This window comes from Urocampus carinirostris, chromosome 2 (genome assembly GCF_059441175.1).
Source record: "Urocampus carinirostris isolate Australia breed hairy pipefish chromosome 2, RoL_Ucar_1.0, whole genome shotgun sequence".
Classification (NCBI taxonomy): Eukaryota; Metazoa; Chordata; class Actinopteri; order Syngnathiformes; family Syngnathidae; genus Urocampus; species Urocampus carinirostris.
Genome location: NC_142350.1, coordinates 58324425 through 58341892, shown reverse-complemented (window position 1 = coordinate 58341892; position 17468 = coordinate 58324425). Strand labels below are relative to the sequence as shown.

The 17468-nt window shown below is 39.5% G+C and overlaps 1 protein-coding gene across 1 annotated transcript; it reads left to right on the top strand.

The window, feature by feature from the left end:
* Window positions 1–265: 265 nt before the first annotated feature.
* hibadhb (3-hydroxyisobutyrate dehydrogenase b) lies at window positions 266–11734 on the top strand. The gene is made up of 8 exons (XM_088327301.1): window positions 266–361; window positions 2384–2544; window positions 2611–2720; window positions 2807–2928; window positions 6390–6523; window positions 6642–6718; window positions 6803–6959; window positions 11167–11734. The coding sequence occupies exons 1-8, from the start codon at window positions 292–294 to the stop codon at window positions 11326–11328; spliced, it is 993 nt and encodes a 330-aa protein (XP_088183427.1). The 5' UTR covers window positions 266–291; the 3' UTR covers window positions 11329–11734.
* Window positions 11735–17468: the final 5734 nt, after the last annotated feature.

Below are 17468 nucleotides of genomic sequence, written 5' to 3'. Positions count from 1 at the left end.
CCTTTTCTGTTTTTGATATTCAAGAGATGCATTGTATTTTGCACGTGAAAAAAAAAGAAAATCGCCCCCTTTAAAATGTCAAAAGGTTGGCACGATCGCACTTGTCGGTTGTGTACATACGTTTGTTCAATAAAGCATTGAAAAAACAAACGGAAACATAACTCTCACTTCTGAAGCCTATTGGCTGAATCCTGGGGCAGTTCTGCCCAAGCGCGTTCCTTGATTGGCTGTAGCCTTTGTCATTGTTCTACGTAAGTATGCGTCATCACGCTTGGTTTAGAAGAGACAAGCATGGCGGCCGTGCTGAAAGGGAGTCGGTACCTGGTCGCCAGGCGGTGCAAGAATGTTTACTTTACGATCGGTGAGAATTTCTCCTGAAAGCCCTTCGCTAAATTTTTGTCCTCTTTAATGGTTTTAATTTATAGACCAACTCAAATTTGCAAGTCACTTTCAAAGAGCAGTTTGAGTCATTTTTCGATACTGTTAAACTAGATGAGAAACCTTGCCCTCATTAACGTATTTTCGGATTATTTGTCTGTCAAGAATAATTCTTGTTTAATGACTAAATGTAAGTGGTTCCATGCAACTGACAAAAGTACACCGATCGTGGCCGCATTTTGACTACTTTTGAACGAAAAGTCAGAAAATACGCCCCCTTTTCACTCGCTATTTTCTTAAGGGATATTATGTAATTACACACGTGTCATAACCTTGACAGACAGCTCTGGGCGAAAACTTGTTCAACTCTTGAAATTTTCTTTCATTCATATTTTTTCCCTGTGTAATTTGAATCAATTGGTTTCCTTTTTTTAATTAGAAAAAAACTCATTATCTCATCTCATTAGCTGCACCGCTTATCCTCAGTGGGGTCGCGGGGGTGCTGGAGCCCATCCCAGCAATCATCGGGCAGGGGACACCCTGAACTGGTTGCCAGCCAATCGCAGGTCACAAAGGGACAGACAACTCGCTCGCTCATTCACACCTAGGGACAATTTGGACCGGCCAATTCACCTGAAATGCATGACTTTGGAATGTGGGGGGAAACCGGAGTGCCCGGAGGAAACCCACGCAAGCATGGGGAGACATACAAACTCCGCACAGGAAGTCCGGTAGCTGGATTTGAACCCACTCAAGACCTTAGAACTGTGCCTGCACACGCGCTAACCACTGCGCCGCCGTGCTGCCCCTAGAAAAAAATCCATCCCACCGAAATGTTTTTAACTGGAAATGTTGGCCTGTGTGTGTGACATGGATCAGAACATATGGAATCACTGGTGGATATTAACAATCACAAAGTTTTTTGGGTTATGAGAGTCCAGCATCATGTGAGATTATTATAAAATCTATTAATGGCACAAAAAAGACAGGATGCTTTTGCACTGAGTTTTTCCTTGTCCTCGTGTAGGTTTTAGATCAGGGGAGGTGTAATAATAGACTGTGGTCTGTGCAGCCCTTTGATACTCTGTGATTAAGGGCTTTACAAATAAACATAACTTGACATTTAGTAGTCATTTTTCAAAAGCACTATTTACTCACTTGTGCACCACATTTTTTAAAATCCCTTCTTGAAAGTATTTTGAAATAAATATAGCTTGCATTTCTGCTGAGGACCCGAAAACATGAATGATTTTCAAATCTTCGAATGACAAGGATTCAGTCTAGTGGAAGGCTGAACATTTCCAAAGAAATGTTGCCCACCAATAAGTTGAAAAAAGCAGCAAAGTCAAGTCATGTTTATTTGTATATCACTTAATCACAAGAAGTCTTAAAGGGCTGCACAGACCACAGACTATTAATACACCATCCTCTGATCTAAAACCCAAAAGAGGGCATTTCAAAAACTAAACCTCAGCATAAGGAAATTAAGAAATGTCGAGAAGTGGCCACACAAGAGGTAATCCTACTTCCAGGATGACCAGGCTGTAATGGATATTGCATCAACAAACAATACACATACAAAGTCAACATGAAATATAGGTAATTCATAAGCTATAGAATCTCAGAGGGCAGATAATTCAACAGCACTGCCAATAAATGCAATTTTAACATAGAGGCGGCACTAATTACTAACTAGCATTAATCATAAAACAGATGTAACATTATTTTTTGTTACACATTAAATAAAATAAATGGCTGCATCGCTGCTGTTTAAACATCTATTCAATAAACTTAAAATAGTGATAAATTAATGTGTGTATAATTACTATATCTCCTATGTTAGAATTATTCTAGAAAAACTATCTTTGCTTTCATTCATTGATATTTAATAATGAGTTCATCAACAAACCTATTGGATTTTGATATACGTGTTAGAAAACCTAAATTATGTTACAGGTAAGTGAACTTCTGTAGTATCCCTGATAATAAGCCTATTCTTTTTCAGCCTCAACGAGGTCCATGGCCTCCAAGACACAGGTGGGCTTTATCGGCCTTGGAAATATGGGCAACCCTATGGCCAAGAATTTGCTGAAGAACGGATACCCGGTTATTGCAACTGATGTATTCCCAGAGTCCTGTAAGGAAGTTCAAGAGCTAGGTGCCCAGGTAGGATTATGCTAATTTTTACCTCCTTGTTCCCTCCAATTATCTTAAATTTCCGCGCGTCCTCAGATTGTTGAGAATCCCGCCGAAGTGGCAGAAAAGGCTGACCGCATTATCACCATGCTTCCCTCAAATCCCAATGTTATTGATGCGTATACTGGAACCAATGGGATCCTCAAGTACGCCTTTGGTTTTCTCGTTTTCCTTAATAACTTGCATGGACTTTCTTGGTTCTACTTTAACAAGCCGTTTGCGGTCACAACAGGAAAGTGAAGAAAGGCTCCTTGCTTATTGACTCGAGTACGATTGATCCTGCCGTTTCGAAAGAGATGGCGGCCGCTGCTGAGAAGATGGGAGCTGTTTTTATGGACGCCCCTGTGTCAGGAGGTGAGTTTTTTAAGGAGTCTTTAATGGAAGTATTGTTTGCTGCGCATGATTCTGTGTCTACACACCCTTATTTGCCTGTAGGTCATAATTGAATGTTCCAGCTGCGCAAGAGGGAGTTTTTTTCTACCTTGTGAACATTTTTGAGGATGTGGTTGATGGGCTGCTGTTGAGCTGAAAATTGTGGGTGGTCTAAAACAGCCAGCACGGGCAACTTGGGCCACATTTTCATATGTCGTGTATTGTTGTTTTCCATGCATTTTACACAGCAAGGAGCAGTTTCTAACATTAAATTAGGTTCCCTGTTTGTTTGAACTCTCCCTACTCAAAGTCACTCCAGGTTGTTTTGACTTGAAAGTTAATTTCATGGGCTCACAGCCTTGTAAACAGTTCACATTAAATTGTATGTCTGATTTTATTTATCATGCTAAGATCATAGTAGGTAAACATTTGTGTTCTCCTATTCATAAAAGTACAGCAACATGGCAATTATTGTTTATTCTTAAATGTTCAAACGTTTACCTAGAGTTGGGAATTTAATTGAGTCAGCATGTGTCTTTTTTTGCTAATTCTTTATGTGAAATAAAGCCAGAACCAGATGAGAAAAACTACACTGATTTCTCTCCAAAAATATTACTGAGAGTAGTCAAGTCATGTTTATTTTTAAAAGCCCTTAATCACAAAGAGTCTCAAAAGGGCTGCACAGATTATTGCAAACTACAGACCATTATTACACCAACCCCGGATCTAAAACCTACATCAGGGCAAGGAAGAACTCAAAAACCTCAACATGAGGAAAATGAAGAAACCTTGAGAAGGGACCGCACATCAGCTAATCCCCCTTCCAGGATGACCAGGCTGCAATGGATGTTGCAATAAAAAATAATACACAGATATTGTCAACATGAAATATAGGTTATTCATATGCTATGGAATAGAAGTGTGTTTTAAGCCTGGTTTTGAACAGTTCCACTGAGATTGCAGTTCAAATCTTAGGGGGAAGAGCATTCCACAGCTCTGGGGCCCGAATGGAGAGTAGAAGAATTTATTTTTGTGATGAATGACCAAAGAGCTATGGATTGTTTTATATCAATTCATACTTGAAGCAATCATCTCCCACTGGGAATCTGCTTGAAAAGTTAACGCTTATTTGACTAAGTATACACAACCTTTTACCAAAATTATACAGTACGGAATTGCCTCAAAAGCAAGAATCAGGAGACCTCATGGAAATTTTTGCTTCTTTCTATTGGCGTCCTGGAAACTGGATGACTGATTCCAGCCTTTCCTGGTATTTGTGGTTAGCGTTTACCAGCAACAATTTACCCTTGGAGGTTCTACACTTCTTTGACTAAACTGGTAACTTTTTTTGTGAGTGCAGTGGTTTCTTTTTTTAAACTCAATTGAAATCTAAAATTCTCTTTTTATCAAAAGTCCATCTTAGGTTCAAGTGTTTAGGATGTCTGAAAACCCTTTGGAAGAAGAACTTTGAGGGGACATTATTTGTTATCCACCGCCACCAAGGAAAACCTTCATTTTTTGATTAAAAAATGATTTAAATAATACGCAAAAATACATGAACTATTATATAAAGGTTGTAGCGAAATTGGGTTTTTCTTATGCGCAAACACAGCTCGGTCCATTCCTGTAAATTCCAGCTGGGGGAGAAAAAGGATGCTATCCATGTCTGTTTCGAAGCAAAATGCTGTCCCCAAAATTGTCTCCATTACAACGTGCATTTATTAAAATACTCTTAGTCAAGTCAAGTCATGTTTATTTGTATAGCCTTTAATCACAAGGAGTCTCAAAGGGCTGCACAGACCAGATTATTGCAAACCACAGACTATTATTACACCATCCCCTGATCTAAAACCTACATGAGCGCAAGGGAAAACTCAAAAACATCAACAGGAGGAAAATTAAGAAACCTTGAGAAGGAACCGCACATGAGGTGATCCCCCTTCTAGGATAACCAGGCTGCAACGGATGTTGCAATAACAAATAATACACAGATATTGTCATCGTGAAATTTAGGTCATTCATATGCTATAGAATAGAAGTGTGTTTTAAGCCTAGATTTAAACAGTTCCACTAAAGTTGCGAATCTCAGTGGGCAGAGCATTCCACAACATCAGGGCCTGAATGGAGAACAGTCAAAACATTTCTATTTGTTTTATGTAACATGAGTTTCCGACACAGACGCTGCCCTATTTACAAATGAGTTAGGTTCCGGACGATGGTTCGTAAGTTGAATTTGTTCCTAAGTTGCTTCAGTGCTATATTTTGTATGTTGAAGGTTTATAGAAGTATGTTTAAGGCTTGTATTAGTAACCTGTATTGTTTTGAAACTGAAAAAGAAACATTTAATAAAACAATATGCTCTATAACGTTAAAAGCAGGCTGAATGACAAAGAATAGTACTGAAAAGGTGTTGACATTCTGTGGTCTGAGAAGCCCTTTAAGACTCCTTGTGATTAAGGGCTATACAAATAAGCATGACTTGACTATTAAGATTAATAAAGTTAAATTTAACTTACTTTTGGAAGATTTATACGACTCCCTCCTCCGTGGTAAAATGTGGATGAAAAAAAGTGATCCAACCGCATCAAACTTTCTTATTCCAATTTAATTTCAAAAGGAACGGCTCTCCTCTTCTTTACACTTTACACCAACCATATCAAATGGATGTACGAGATATTAAACAATAAAAACGTCAAAGTTCTTAGCGTGCTAGAGATACAGTGCAGTGTGTATATACACAAACCAGGAAGTCTTCTTCAGGGTAGCTGCTGTGTGACCTCTGACAGCGCCAAGCGCCACGTGGCAAAAAGAACCATTTCAGTAATGTCCTCTACTCGGAAAAAGGTGCACACAATACAAAATCTAACTTACAGCAATGTCCGGATATTTTTCAACATCCTGAATTTTTTTTTCCGTATGTTCCGTTGTTCCTAAATCAAATGTTTGTAAGTAGGGGAGCGTCTGTTGAGGGATTTGACACGATTGTCGACCAGCTTGTTGCTAAGAGTACTCCCAAAACAAAATAAAAACCTTGTGAAAGTCCGGGCAAAAAAAGGAGAGGCAAAAGGGTGTAGATTGGTCACTTTAAGTCTCCGTAATTTGAATTTTTCCTCTGGCTTTTTCAGTTGCACTACACAATACAATGACATCTAGTGGTCAAATACTACATAGTGTCCCTTTAAGAAATATACTGTACAGAAAAGTCTTGGTGTTTGAAACATATCTACCATAACACTGCAGTGGATATTTTATATCTGTTCTGTGGTTATACAGCTCTCCCGAGTCAAAATCTGTCACCGGGTGAGACAAATATGAATACTGGTGACAGTTTTATGAACACATTCATCTGATTTTCCTCCGCCACCTCTTGTCTGTCCATCAACCTCTTAAAACAGTTTGAAGCTAGCAACAAAGCGTGACAGTCGCCTGATTTCAATTGTTAGGTGTGGGTGCTGCCAATTTGGGAAAGCTGACTTTCATGGTGGGCGGAGCCGAAGAAGAATTTACGGCCGCCAAAGAGCTACTCAGCTGCATGGGAGCCAATGTGGTGTATTGTGGTCAGGTTGGAACAGGACAGGTAGGAAAAGTCAAAGATGTCTGTGATCTCTTGCCCACCCACCTGCAAACAATGGTCAGTTTTATAAGTGAGTGTTGGTGAACATTTTAAAGTTTGTTTTCTCATTCACTGCATACAGGCTGCTAAAATCTGTAACAACATGCTCCTTGCAATTGGTATGATCGGAACAGCCGAAACGATGAATTTGGGAATCCGGTAACAGCATTTAATAGTCGATGTAGCAGTAATCTGTCCCCAGGTTGTATGAAACCATTAGAAATGAATGTTCCCTCATTCCAGACTTGGTCTTGATCCAAAACTCTTGGCTAAGATCCTCAACATGAGTTCAGGCCGGTGCTGGTCCAGTGACACCTACAATCCTGTTCCCGGAGTGATGGAGGGAGTGCCTTCTGCAAATAACTACCAAGGAGGCTTTGGCACTCAACTCATGGCAAAGGTCAGTTTTCCTCTTATGATGATGTCCCTGCAGCTCAAAAATGTTAATGTTGAAAACAAAACAAAAATAATTGTGTCGAAAAGAAACTGATTCGTTACGAAGATCAATTCTTTTAATCCCCCAAGTAGCTCAGTGTATCTGATCCGCCGAGACCAATCATCATAGCATCATTGCTCCTCTTTTTTTTTTTCTGCGTGTGTATTCGTGCTCTTCAAAATACCGATGATTATGTAAAAGTGTATCTAAAATATTGATATTGATATAAGATTTATATGTAGGGCGGCACAGTGGTTAGTGTGTGTGCAGCAAAGTTCTGATGTGGTGAGATCCTCTGTGGAGTTTGCATGTTCTCCCCTTGCTTGCGTGGGTCTCCTCTGAGCTCTCCGGTTTCCTCCCACATTCCAAAAACATGCATTTCTTGTCTATTGGCCGGTTAAAATTGTCCCTAGGTGTGAATGAGTGAGCGAATTGTCTGTCTCTCTGTGCCCTGTGACTGGCTGGCAACCAGTTCAGGGTGTCCCCTGCCCACTCCCCACAGACAGCTAGGGTGGGCTCCAGCACCGCCGCGACCCTACTGAGGACGAGCGGTGCAGATAATGGATTCATATGTAATTTTAACAAAAGTTTGGCCATGCCCGTTTATTTTCCCTTGCTGACTCAGGTAGTCGGGAAACTTGCAAAGGTGAATAATAGATGTAGTAGTGTTAGTGCTATCTTTTCTTTTTCTTTTTTTTTTCTTTCTTTTTTCTTAGTATGACCCACTTCTCACAATATGACACAAATTGTCTGTTTTTAGATGGGTGGGTCTGTAAACAAATATATTGATTTTGTTATATTAAATATACTATTGTGTTATTATTGATTGTTTTTGTTTTTATTTTATGTATTTTAGAAAAATTATTAACTCATTTCCCAGAAGTTATTTAAACCTTACACATTTTGAGGGATGCTGGCGGGCATGGCGGGATGGGTGGTTAGAATGCAGCTCCATGGTGTGAAGGTTCAGGGTTCAATTCCAGCTACCGCAGTCTCTCCTCTTGGAATTTGCATGCGGGTATTCTGGTTGTCTCTGTGGCCTGGAACAGTCCGAAGATAGCTGGGGACGGGCTCAGTACATCCACGACCCTACTGAGGATAACTGGTGCACATAATGGATGGATGGAAGTAGAAGATCGGTCCATTCCAGTAGATCAGTTTTCATGCCTAGTTAGTTAGTTATTTTTGACTTAACTGTTTTATAGTTGGGCAGCACGGCACTTTGTGGTTATCACAGACCCACGGAACGGAGGTCTATGGTAAATTCCAGCTCCTGCAGCCTCCCCGTTTGGAGTTTGCATGTTCTCCCCAGGCCATGAGGGATGTTGCTTTGTTGTCAGGCACTGCAGCTGGGTGGCTAAAGTGCAGCCCCACGGTGCGGGGGTCCAGGGTTCGATTCCAGCTCCCGCAGTCTCTCCGTGTGGAGTTTGCATGCGTGGGGTTCCTCCGGGTACTACAGTTTCCTCCCACATTCCAAAAACGACTGCGGTTTATTGGCCAGTTCCAATTGTCCCTAGGTATGAATGAGCAAGTGAGTTGTCGGTCTCTGTGTTCCCTGGCAACCAGTTCAGTGTGTCCCCTGCCCACTGCCCGGAGACAGCTGAAATGGGCTCCAGCACCCCGGGGGATAAGCAGTGCAAATTGGATGTTTATAGTGTTGCCATGATTCTGATATGTTGTCCAAATAACGTAAAAATATTGTGCTTATTTCATATTAAACACTGAAGTTTTAAAGACATACGTATAATTTAGAGTATTTATGTTGGTGAAACATCTTTCCCATGTCCATGGGAAGCCACAATGCCATGTTTTGAGTTATAGCCTTGTAAAAGTACACAGACTTAAAGAGTACCAACCCGGAACGACAGACGTAATTAAGCTTGCTGGTCGTCCGTATATATGATGTATTTTTACCAGGCTTCACATCATAAAGCACTTGACAAAAATGCGGAAGCACTCGCTGAAAGGTTGGCCATCCATCAATAATGTGCCCCTGCTCTGTCGTTTTTGCCCATCCTGCTATAAAACAACCTCGTTACTTGGGTAACACTGAATGTCAATTTCTGATTGGTCAAAATCACTTTGCATGCTCAGTTTGAACTGAGCGTGTCAATTCTGAGAATAAAATGGTTTCTCTAATGAAATATACTAATTTTAAATAATTAAGTGTTACAAAATATGGGAATTCAAAGAAACGGAGAATTAATATATCAAGAGTTTCTCTTAAGTATTTGATGATATAGGAGTTGATAGCAGTATGATTCCTGGCCTGAGCAAAACAAAACAAACCAAATATATTCATATATATTTTAGTCTTTGTTTTTTTGTGGGGTGATGTATTTTTGTTTTGATTTTAAATATGTTTCTCTTGCAAGACAAATAAATAAATAAGGGCTTGCAGTATGAGCTTTGTCTTCAGCCTACTCCCTTAAGGGAACATGTTTATGTATTATATCATTGTACCGTACAGCTTTTTTGGTGCTAATATATTTTTGTTTCCTTTTGTTAATTATTGGTTCCAGTTGTTTTTGTGCTGTGCCCAAATAAAAAGCCCCAAACAAGTATCTTTTGAGGCATGTGCAAATGAGTAGCGTCCGTTTCATTTATTTCTGATAAATCCTATTTTAGTGCTTAAGAATGCTTTACACAGATTTTAATCACAATTTTGGCAATACTTATCCTATATAATTCTGGTATTTACACTATAATCCACTAAATTTTACACATCATTACAAAGCCTTCTTGATGCCCTGAAATCTGTCACTGCATATATCGTCATTATTATATTATAAGGTTTCAGCTCTAACCTTTTTTTGTTATTTCATTATAATTATATTGCCTTCATTTAGTCGTAATTAAGCCAACCCCTTATTAATTTAAAAAGAGTGACCACAATAATGGAACTATCAAAACGGTGATGTGGTTTCAGTCGGGCCCTTCAGAGTAGACGCATGTCATAGCTCTCCCATAATACACATAGCAACTCTGGACAGAGACGTTTACTTTGGACCATCGGAAAATGTACTTTTAATGAGAAGTGGCTGTCTGATAAATGTTTTTCACCATGGCGAAAAGCTTTGCCAGGTAATGTGTACGAGGCACGATGTATTGTGTTGTGTTGTCTTGTTTGTTTCACTTAAATTTGATTTCAAAGGGAATTAACAAGTATTAAATTTTCCTTGCTTTAATCTGTAATCCAAGATGGCGGCGCGCGCAAATGCAGCAGCTTCACAGTTAATCTTTTTACTTTCAGTGTTCTTTTATCCTTTATCGTCTTTGTTTCCTTTTATCCTCACTGTCAAATGTGAAACTGGAGCGCCACGCCCAATTTCGTTGTCACAATATGTTCAACCCATTTTGTAACAATGACAATAAAGGTATATTCTATTCTATTCTAATCCAGTAGGCAGAAGTACTTGAGTTGCATAAGTATTGGCCGGACTGGGTCTGGACAAAGGACCTGTGTGAGGCTAGCATTTTCGGGATTTCCCACTGATTTAGGTTTCGTTTTTGTCATAGCACGCTGTGTTCTGCGCCTCTGGTGCATAAATTGTTCATACAGTATGGAGTACAAATATTTATTTACTTAGTGATATAATCACCAGACTCTTTGATATATCGAGCCATTCAGTTGTTATTCAGTCTCTACAGCATTTCAGATGATGTTTTTAGTTAGGAAAGGAGTTGTGTAAAGATGTGATTTTGGGGGGATTTTCCACTGACTTCAGTTCCGTTTTTGTTTTTTTCTTGGAAACCATGTTCTGCCCCTCTGGTATATAAATTATTGTCAGCACTTTTTTGAAACCATTAAAGTATTGTTCTGTACTCACAACCCCATTATATTCAGTTTTGATATGTTTTGGTTTAATAAAACCTTGACAGAACTGGTCCACAGTGTTCTTTTTTACCAATCTTGTCTCGCCACCCAGATGTTGATTCGGACACGCAGAAAAAGAAAAGGTCCTTCCTCCTTTGGCCCTAGTTTATTTGCTTTAGGGCAATGTTTGGTAATAAAATGGCATTTTTAAAACACTTAGACGTTGGGTGCATTATTTATGTAGTTCAGCATCTCACAGCAGCCAAGTATGAAATCAAGACGAGTGCATCGCTTTTCGTAATCTAAACCAATGTTCATGACAATAAGCATTTCAAGTTGCTTTGTCTTTTCTAGGATCTTGGTCTGGCCCAGAACACAGCCACCAGCACGAAGACCCCCGTCCCACTCGGCTCTTTAGCTCATCAAATCTACCGGATGATGTGTGCCCGTGGTTATGCCAGTAAAGATTTCTCCTCTGTATTTCAGTTCTTGCGCGAGGAGGAAGGACAGCAATAGGTTTCTCCTTTTCTCCATCCCGTACAAGCCTTACCTTAGCGGGTCTGTCAACAGGCCTGCTGTCATATTGTAGGCAGGGGATCCATTTGTGGAAGCCCTGTGAGCACTTTTCCAAAGTTAACAGACAGAAGCCACATGAGCTACCAAAAACGACCTTTAATTCAACAATGCAACACTCCTTTCTCTGTAAGAGGCAACACTGTTGGACATGCAGAATATCCGAAAGATTTAAGGCTGACCTAAACGTCTCGTGCCGGTGGGGATTTTAGTTACAAGAATGTGACGGTGTATTTGTTTGCATTAATTTTTATGTTACTCATTTCTCTGTATTCATTGTGGCAATGTGATTTTGGCATAAGCGTGTCATAGAATATATCATTAAATGAAATAAAGACTATGAGATGTCTTCAGCTTGAGTATTCTGTGACGTGCGTCCCTGACGCTGCATTCTGGTAGGTCAACATTCTATATATCTATCACCTACCTACCTACCTACCCTGGTCATATCCCTCGAGAGGGGTGACCAACAGCGAGACAAACACATACACAAAAACAAAGAAAATAAAAGAGGGAAAAAGAAGCAAAAAACACAAAAATTTTGGGACCATGGCCAACCAAAATGCCCAAACACCCAAAAACAGGCTAAGCGGTCATGTTAAGCGGTTAAGTGGTCATGCTTTCGTCCCTCCAGATGAAATGGGACACAAGAAAGCGGCCATGTCACTCGGGTCAGGGTGACACAACACACTCTTCTGTTCAACAGCAGGGCCTGACAGCTTTCGCAGGTTTACCCTTGCTGCATCATATAGGTGCCCTGCCAGTCTCTTAAAACGCGTCTAAACATCCCACTATCCTTTTACAACACCTCTACTCTTTCCTATCACCAACAAGCCTCGAGACATAGTCTCTAAAAAAATAAAACAGCGTGTCGTGGGTCTCCCCCCAGGGCCTCCTGCCGGGCGGCATTAGCTCAGCAGGTAGAGCTCTCGTCTTGGGATCAAGAGATCACAGGTTCGATTCCCTCGTGTTATATGTCGAAGTGTCTTTGAGCAAGACACTGAATGTCACCGAATGCCCCCAATAAGCAGGTAGGCGCCAGGAGGTGTCCCTCCCGGATGACTGAGCTTCTCACCTTATCTTTAAGGGAGAACTTATGGGAAAAATATTTTGTAATTCCAAAAGCCACACCTGACTATACTCTAAGCTGCATGTGCCCGCATAGTATTATGAGATATTTACAAAGTAAGACTACACAAAAAGTCTTCAAGTTTTTATTATATTACCTCAACATGTCTGTACCGTGGCAGTAACAAGGCACTATACGCTGCGTCACATGCATATCTTCTAGCATTTTCCATGATAAATTATCCAAACTAGCACCTTTTGTTGGTACAAAAAAATCCCCCTGGCGTCTTCCTTGTCACATACTTTTCCTCTTTGTCTGCTCAAAACCCCCTGACTGCCTTTCGAAAGAAAATGTATACATTTGACAAAACATCAATTTGCTGTATAATTGTTTGGACCACAGTGTTTCAAATCTAGGAAAGAACTAGCCCGGGGGGAAAAAAACGAATATTTTGACGAATTTCTTCCCTAGTAACACATTTAGGAGCCATTGTTTCACAAAAGCCCACCTCTTTTTGTCCAGCAGCAATGAAAACCAAAAGCACGTGCGCTAGATAATTCATATAGTTATATATATTTTTTAAAACAAAAGTTGCAACGCAGGTTTTTCCTACCAATAACTTTTTTTAAACTGATTTTTAAAATAGGGAAAAAATAGCACAGAAAATTCAATTATTTTAGATGTCTTTTTTTTGTTTACAACTACAATAACATTAAAGTTCGGTAATCATGTCTCATCAAAAAGTAGTGTTGGCGATCACTTCTTACTTTGTTTGTCAGAAATGACTGTAATGACAAGATATTGTTATCAGCACCATAAAACTGATATATATATATATATATATATCCATCCATTATCTGCACCGCTTATCCTCAGTAGGGTCGCGGGGGTGCTAGAGCCCATCCCAGCTATCCTCGGACAGTGGTCAGGGGACACCCTGAACTGGTTGCCAGCCAGTCGCAGGGCACACGGAGACGGAACTCACTTGCTCATTCATACCTAAGGACAATTCAGACAGGCCAATTAACCTGGCATGCATGTTTTTGGGATGTGGCCGGAAACCCACACAAACCAGGTTCGATCTCATGACCTCAGAACTGTGCAGCACACTCGCTAACTGCGCTGATGTGTATATATATATATATATATTTATATATATATATATATATATAGGAGGTAGAGTGCTTGTCTTGGGATCAAAAGGTCGCAGGTTCGATTCCCGGCTCCTCAGTGTTATATGTCGAGGTGTCCTTTGGCACGACGCTGAAACCCTACTGCCCCCAATAAGCAGGTAGGCGCCTTGCATGGCCGACTCTCGATTGGTGTATGAGTGTGTGTGTGTGAATTGGTAAGTGTGAAGCACATTGTAAAGCGCTTTGGTAGGTCTTCATTGACTTGAAAAGCACTATATAAATGCAGACCATTTTACCATTTACCATGAAGGGTTAGCGTGCCTGCGGCACAGTTCTGAGGTCATGGGATCAAATCCAGGTACTAACCTTCCTGTGCGGAGTTTGCATGTTCTCCCCGTCCTTGCGTGGGTTTCCTTCAGACACCAGGGTTTCCTCACACATTCCAAAAACATGCATGTCAGGTTAATTGGCCGGCCCAAATTGTCCCTAGGTCTGAATGAGCGAGGGAATTGTCTGTCCCTGTGTGCCCTGCGACTGGCAGGCAACCGGTTCAGGGTGTCCCTTGTCCACTGCTCGAGGACAGCTTAGATGGGCACCAGCACCCCCGCGACCCTACTGGGGATAAGCGGTGCAGATAATGGATGGATGGATGGATGGATATATCTAATGACTATGGGTGTTTTCATAATGTGAAAATGTCTCTTCTAAACATCATACAAATGGCTCCAATACTTAATGTCACACATTTGTTGGCCGAGACAAATATTTCACTCATTCTTATCAAGTGGCATTATACTAGATGTATCCATTAGAAGCAACCGTATAATAAACAAAAGTTAATATTCAGTGCAATTAGTGATAGGGGGAAAATTGTATTGCGCATATGTAACATTTGGCCAATAATAACTGTAGAGGTTTCTAATAGCAGCACACGTAAAGCAAATGCATGGCAGCAATGATTTGCTTAAATTGGAAAGGACATTGTGTATTATTTTGTGCCTCATGTTGACTTAAATAATAAGCATAAATAAAAAACTTTTTTACAAACATTATTTTTTTTTTTAAATGCTCGTAGGTCAATTTATTTGACATAACATGAGCCTCACCTAGAGGGAGCTGATGTAATTGTCTGCCATTGCTGCTACAGGCTAATTTTATACTGCATACTTTGTATTCTTCCTTGTGCTTTTTATCACTCTTTTTTTTGCTTGCACTACACAATACAGCGACATCTAGTGGTCAAATAAACAAATGGACTACCTTTACATGCAAGGAATATTCTGATTGAAACTGTAAAAATCCCAGGATTCCGTTTATGTAAAGCTAGAAAAGATAGATAGATAGATGGATAGATAGATACTTTATTCATCCCCGTAGGGAAATTCACACTTCCAGCAGTATCCTTGTGTTGAAAATAAAACAATAATAAAGTAAGAGGAATATAATACATAAATACCCAATGCAACGTATTGATATAGAGTATTTAAATAGTGATACATAAAATAAACACTGTGATAAAAATAGGGTAATATGCAATGTGGGGGTGTGGTTTAATGTGGGCTTTTACTCCCCCGGGTGGAGTTAAAGATCCTCATGGCATGAGGAAGAAATGATCTCCTCAGTCTGTCCGTGGAGCAAGACTGTGACAGCAGTCTGCCGCTGAAGCTGCTCTTCAGGATTAGTCCTGTCAATTTTCAACTGCTCTTGCATGTATACCCAGTAAAATAATCTCTTAAATCGTGTGCATTACTGTTACATCACGGTTCCTTCATCTGCGATATTTTGAGACTAATTATGACCAAGCTCTCCAGTGCCTCCTGCTCATTATGAAAAGGTAGAGAGGAGACACCACCAAGTTGTACTACTATTTCTAGAGAACATTAGAATATACTCGAATGAGGAACATAAATGCTCTGAATCTTTCCAACAAGTGACCAAACCAATAACGTATATGACCAGAATCTGTTCAATAACTATCAACCCGAACATTTCCGAGCGTCCTTAAAAACTCAGAGTTTAAACTTACTTTTGTGTCAAACCTTTTTTGTAACAATCAAGATGTGAGCTGCCGGTTACCTTATCCTGACTCGTGCGCGGCATGTTTCTGATCTGCTCCTCCGAAGAGAGCCACCGAGGGGCCAAGGTGCCACAGGTCATGCGATCACAAGACAACCCCATAAAAAGTCCATTAAGAGTCCTAGGCTGAGAGCTGTGTTGTCATCTGCTTGATAGGTACTGCAAACACAGCAGTGCTTTGCATTCGTGCTCTCACGCCAACCCGCACCCGTTTACGCTCAAAATAGTTACTTTGCATTCGACGTTTGTGGTGTTCTTATTACGTTTGCGTATATTTCTCATTTTGCCGAAAATGTTTACACAGGAGCTAGCTACCTTAGCGCTTTCTTACACTAGTTAGGCCCAAAAATAACCTAGCCAGATAATGAGCCTAAGCCAAAGAATTGATATATTTTTCCAACGCTTATGATGGTGATCTGTTTTAATATTCTAGATACACTTTATATTTCTATGAGTATCCATAGCAGTGGTTTACAACCATGTGTGCCAGGGCACATTTTTGTGCAGGGAGATCCTGTCTCGTGTGCTGCAAGATATTGCTCAATTTTATTGTTGCAAAAACAATATCTTTGTATTATTTGTTATTGCAACATCCATTGCAGCTTGCTCATCCTGGAAGGGTAATGACCTCATGTGCAGTCTCTTCTCAAGGTTTCTTTTCCTCATGTTGAGGTTTTTGAGTTTTCCCTTGCCCTCATGTAGGTTTTAGATCAGGGGATGGTGTAATAACAGTCTGTAGTTTGTGATAATCTGTGGTCTGTGTAGCCTTTTGAGACTCCTTTTGAATGAGGGCGTCACAAATAAACATGACTTGACTTAGCTTTCTTCACAGTCAGGTAACTGCAACATTCATCCATATCAGTAGGTGGCATAATTTATTTTTTTGTTTTTTTTTTGTTTTTTTTTGCTTTTTATATACTTATTATTTCTGCTCATGAAATGTTCCATTGAAATATATTTAATAGCCTTTTTATTTGATGAAGCTATTTAGGATTACACTGCAAAATATAATGCATTTAAAAAATGTCAAAATCGTTTACATCATTTTAATAATTTTAAAATTTTCTCATTTAATTAGAAAAAAAATGTTTTGGAAAAACAAAGTTGACTCACTAAAACATTCCTTGTTCCATTTACAGATACTTTATTTGTCATTTTCAACATTATTTCGGTCATTTTTCTAGAACAATAAAAATAACCTCTATAACTCTTTAAAAACACGTCAAAAATATTGTAAAATCCAAAATTATAGCAAAATGATTTTCCAAAATCAATAACCTAGTGAGCCACGGTGACCACAAATGATAAGAAAAACAGTATACAGTACTGTTAATTTAGGCAACATGATCATTTAAATAAAAAAAAAAAAACAAATTGGTGCGGGGAATTGATTTTTAAATATTTTTGATGGGAGGTGTGCTTGGATATTTTTCAATTAAAAAAAGTGTGCCTTGACTTAAACACCGTTGGGAAACAACAACCTATGGTATCTAAATAATTATCCACACGAATAATTACCGGAAAGTGGACTGTTAAATCGCTAACCAAATGGCCAAGAGAAATCTGAATCGACATCAAATACTGGATATATATATATAGTTTCATGAAATATCAACAATTTAATTGTTGTTCTTTGGTGGGTATTAATACTTATCATTAATTATTAAGATTGATTTCGTAAATCTTGCCTTGGCCTACGCGTTTACCTCACAGCAAACCTTGTTTTTATTCACAAGTCATATTAAATAAAGATTACATTTTAATTCTTGCAGATTAATGCTATCATGAATTTGCATTTTGGAAGA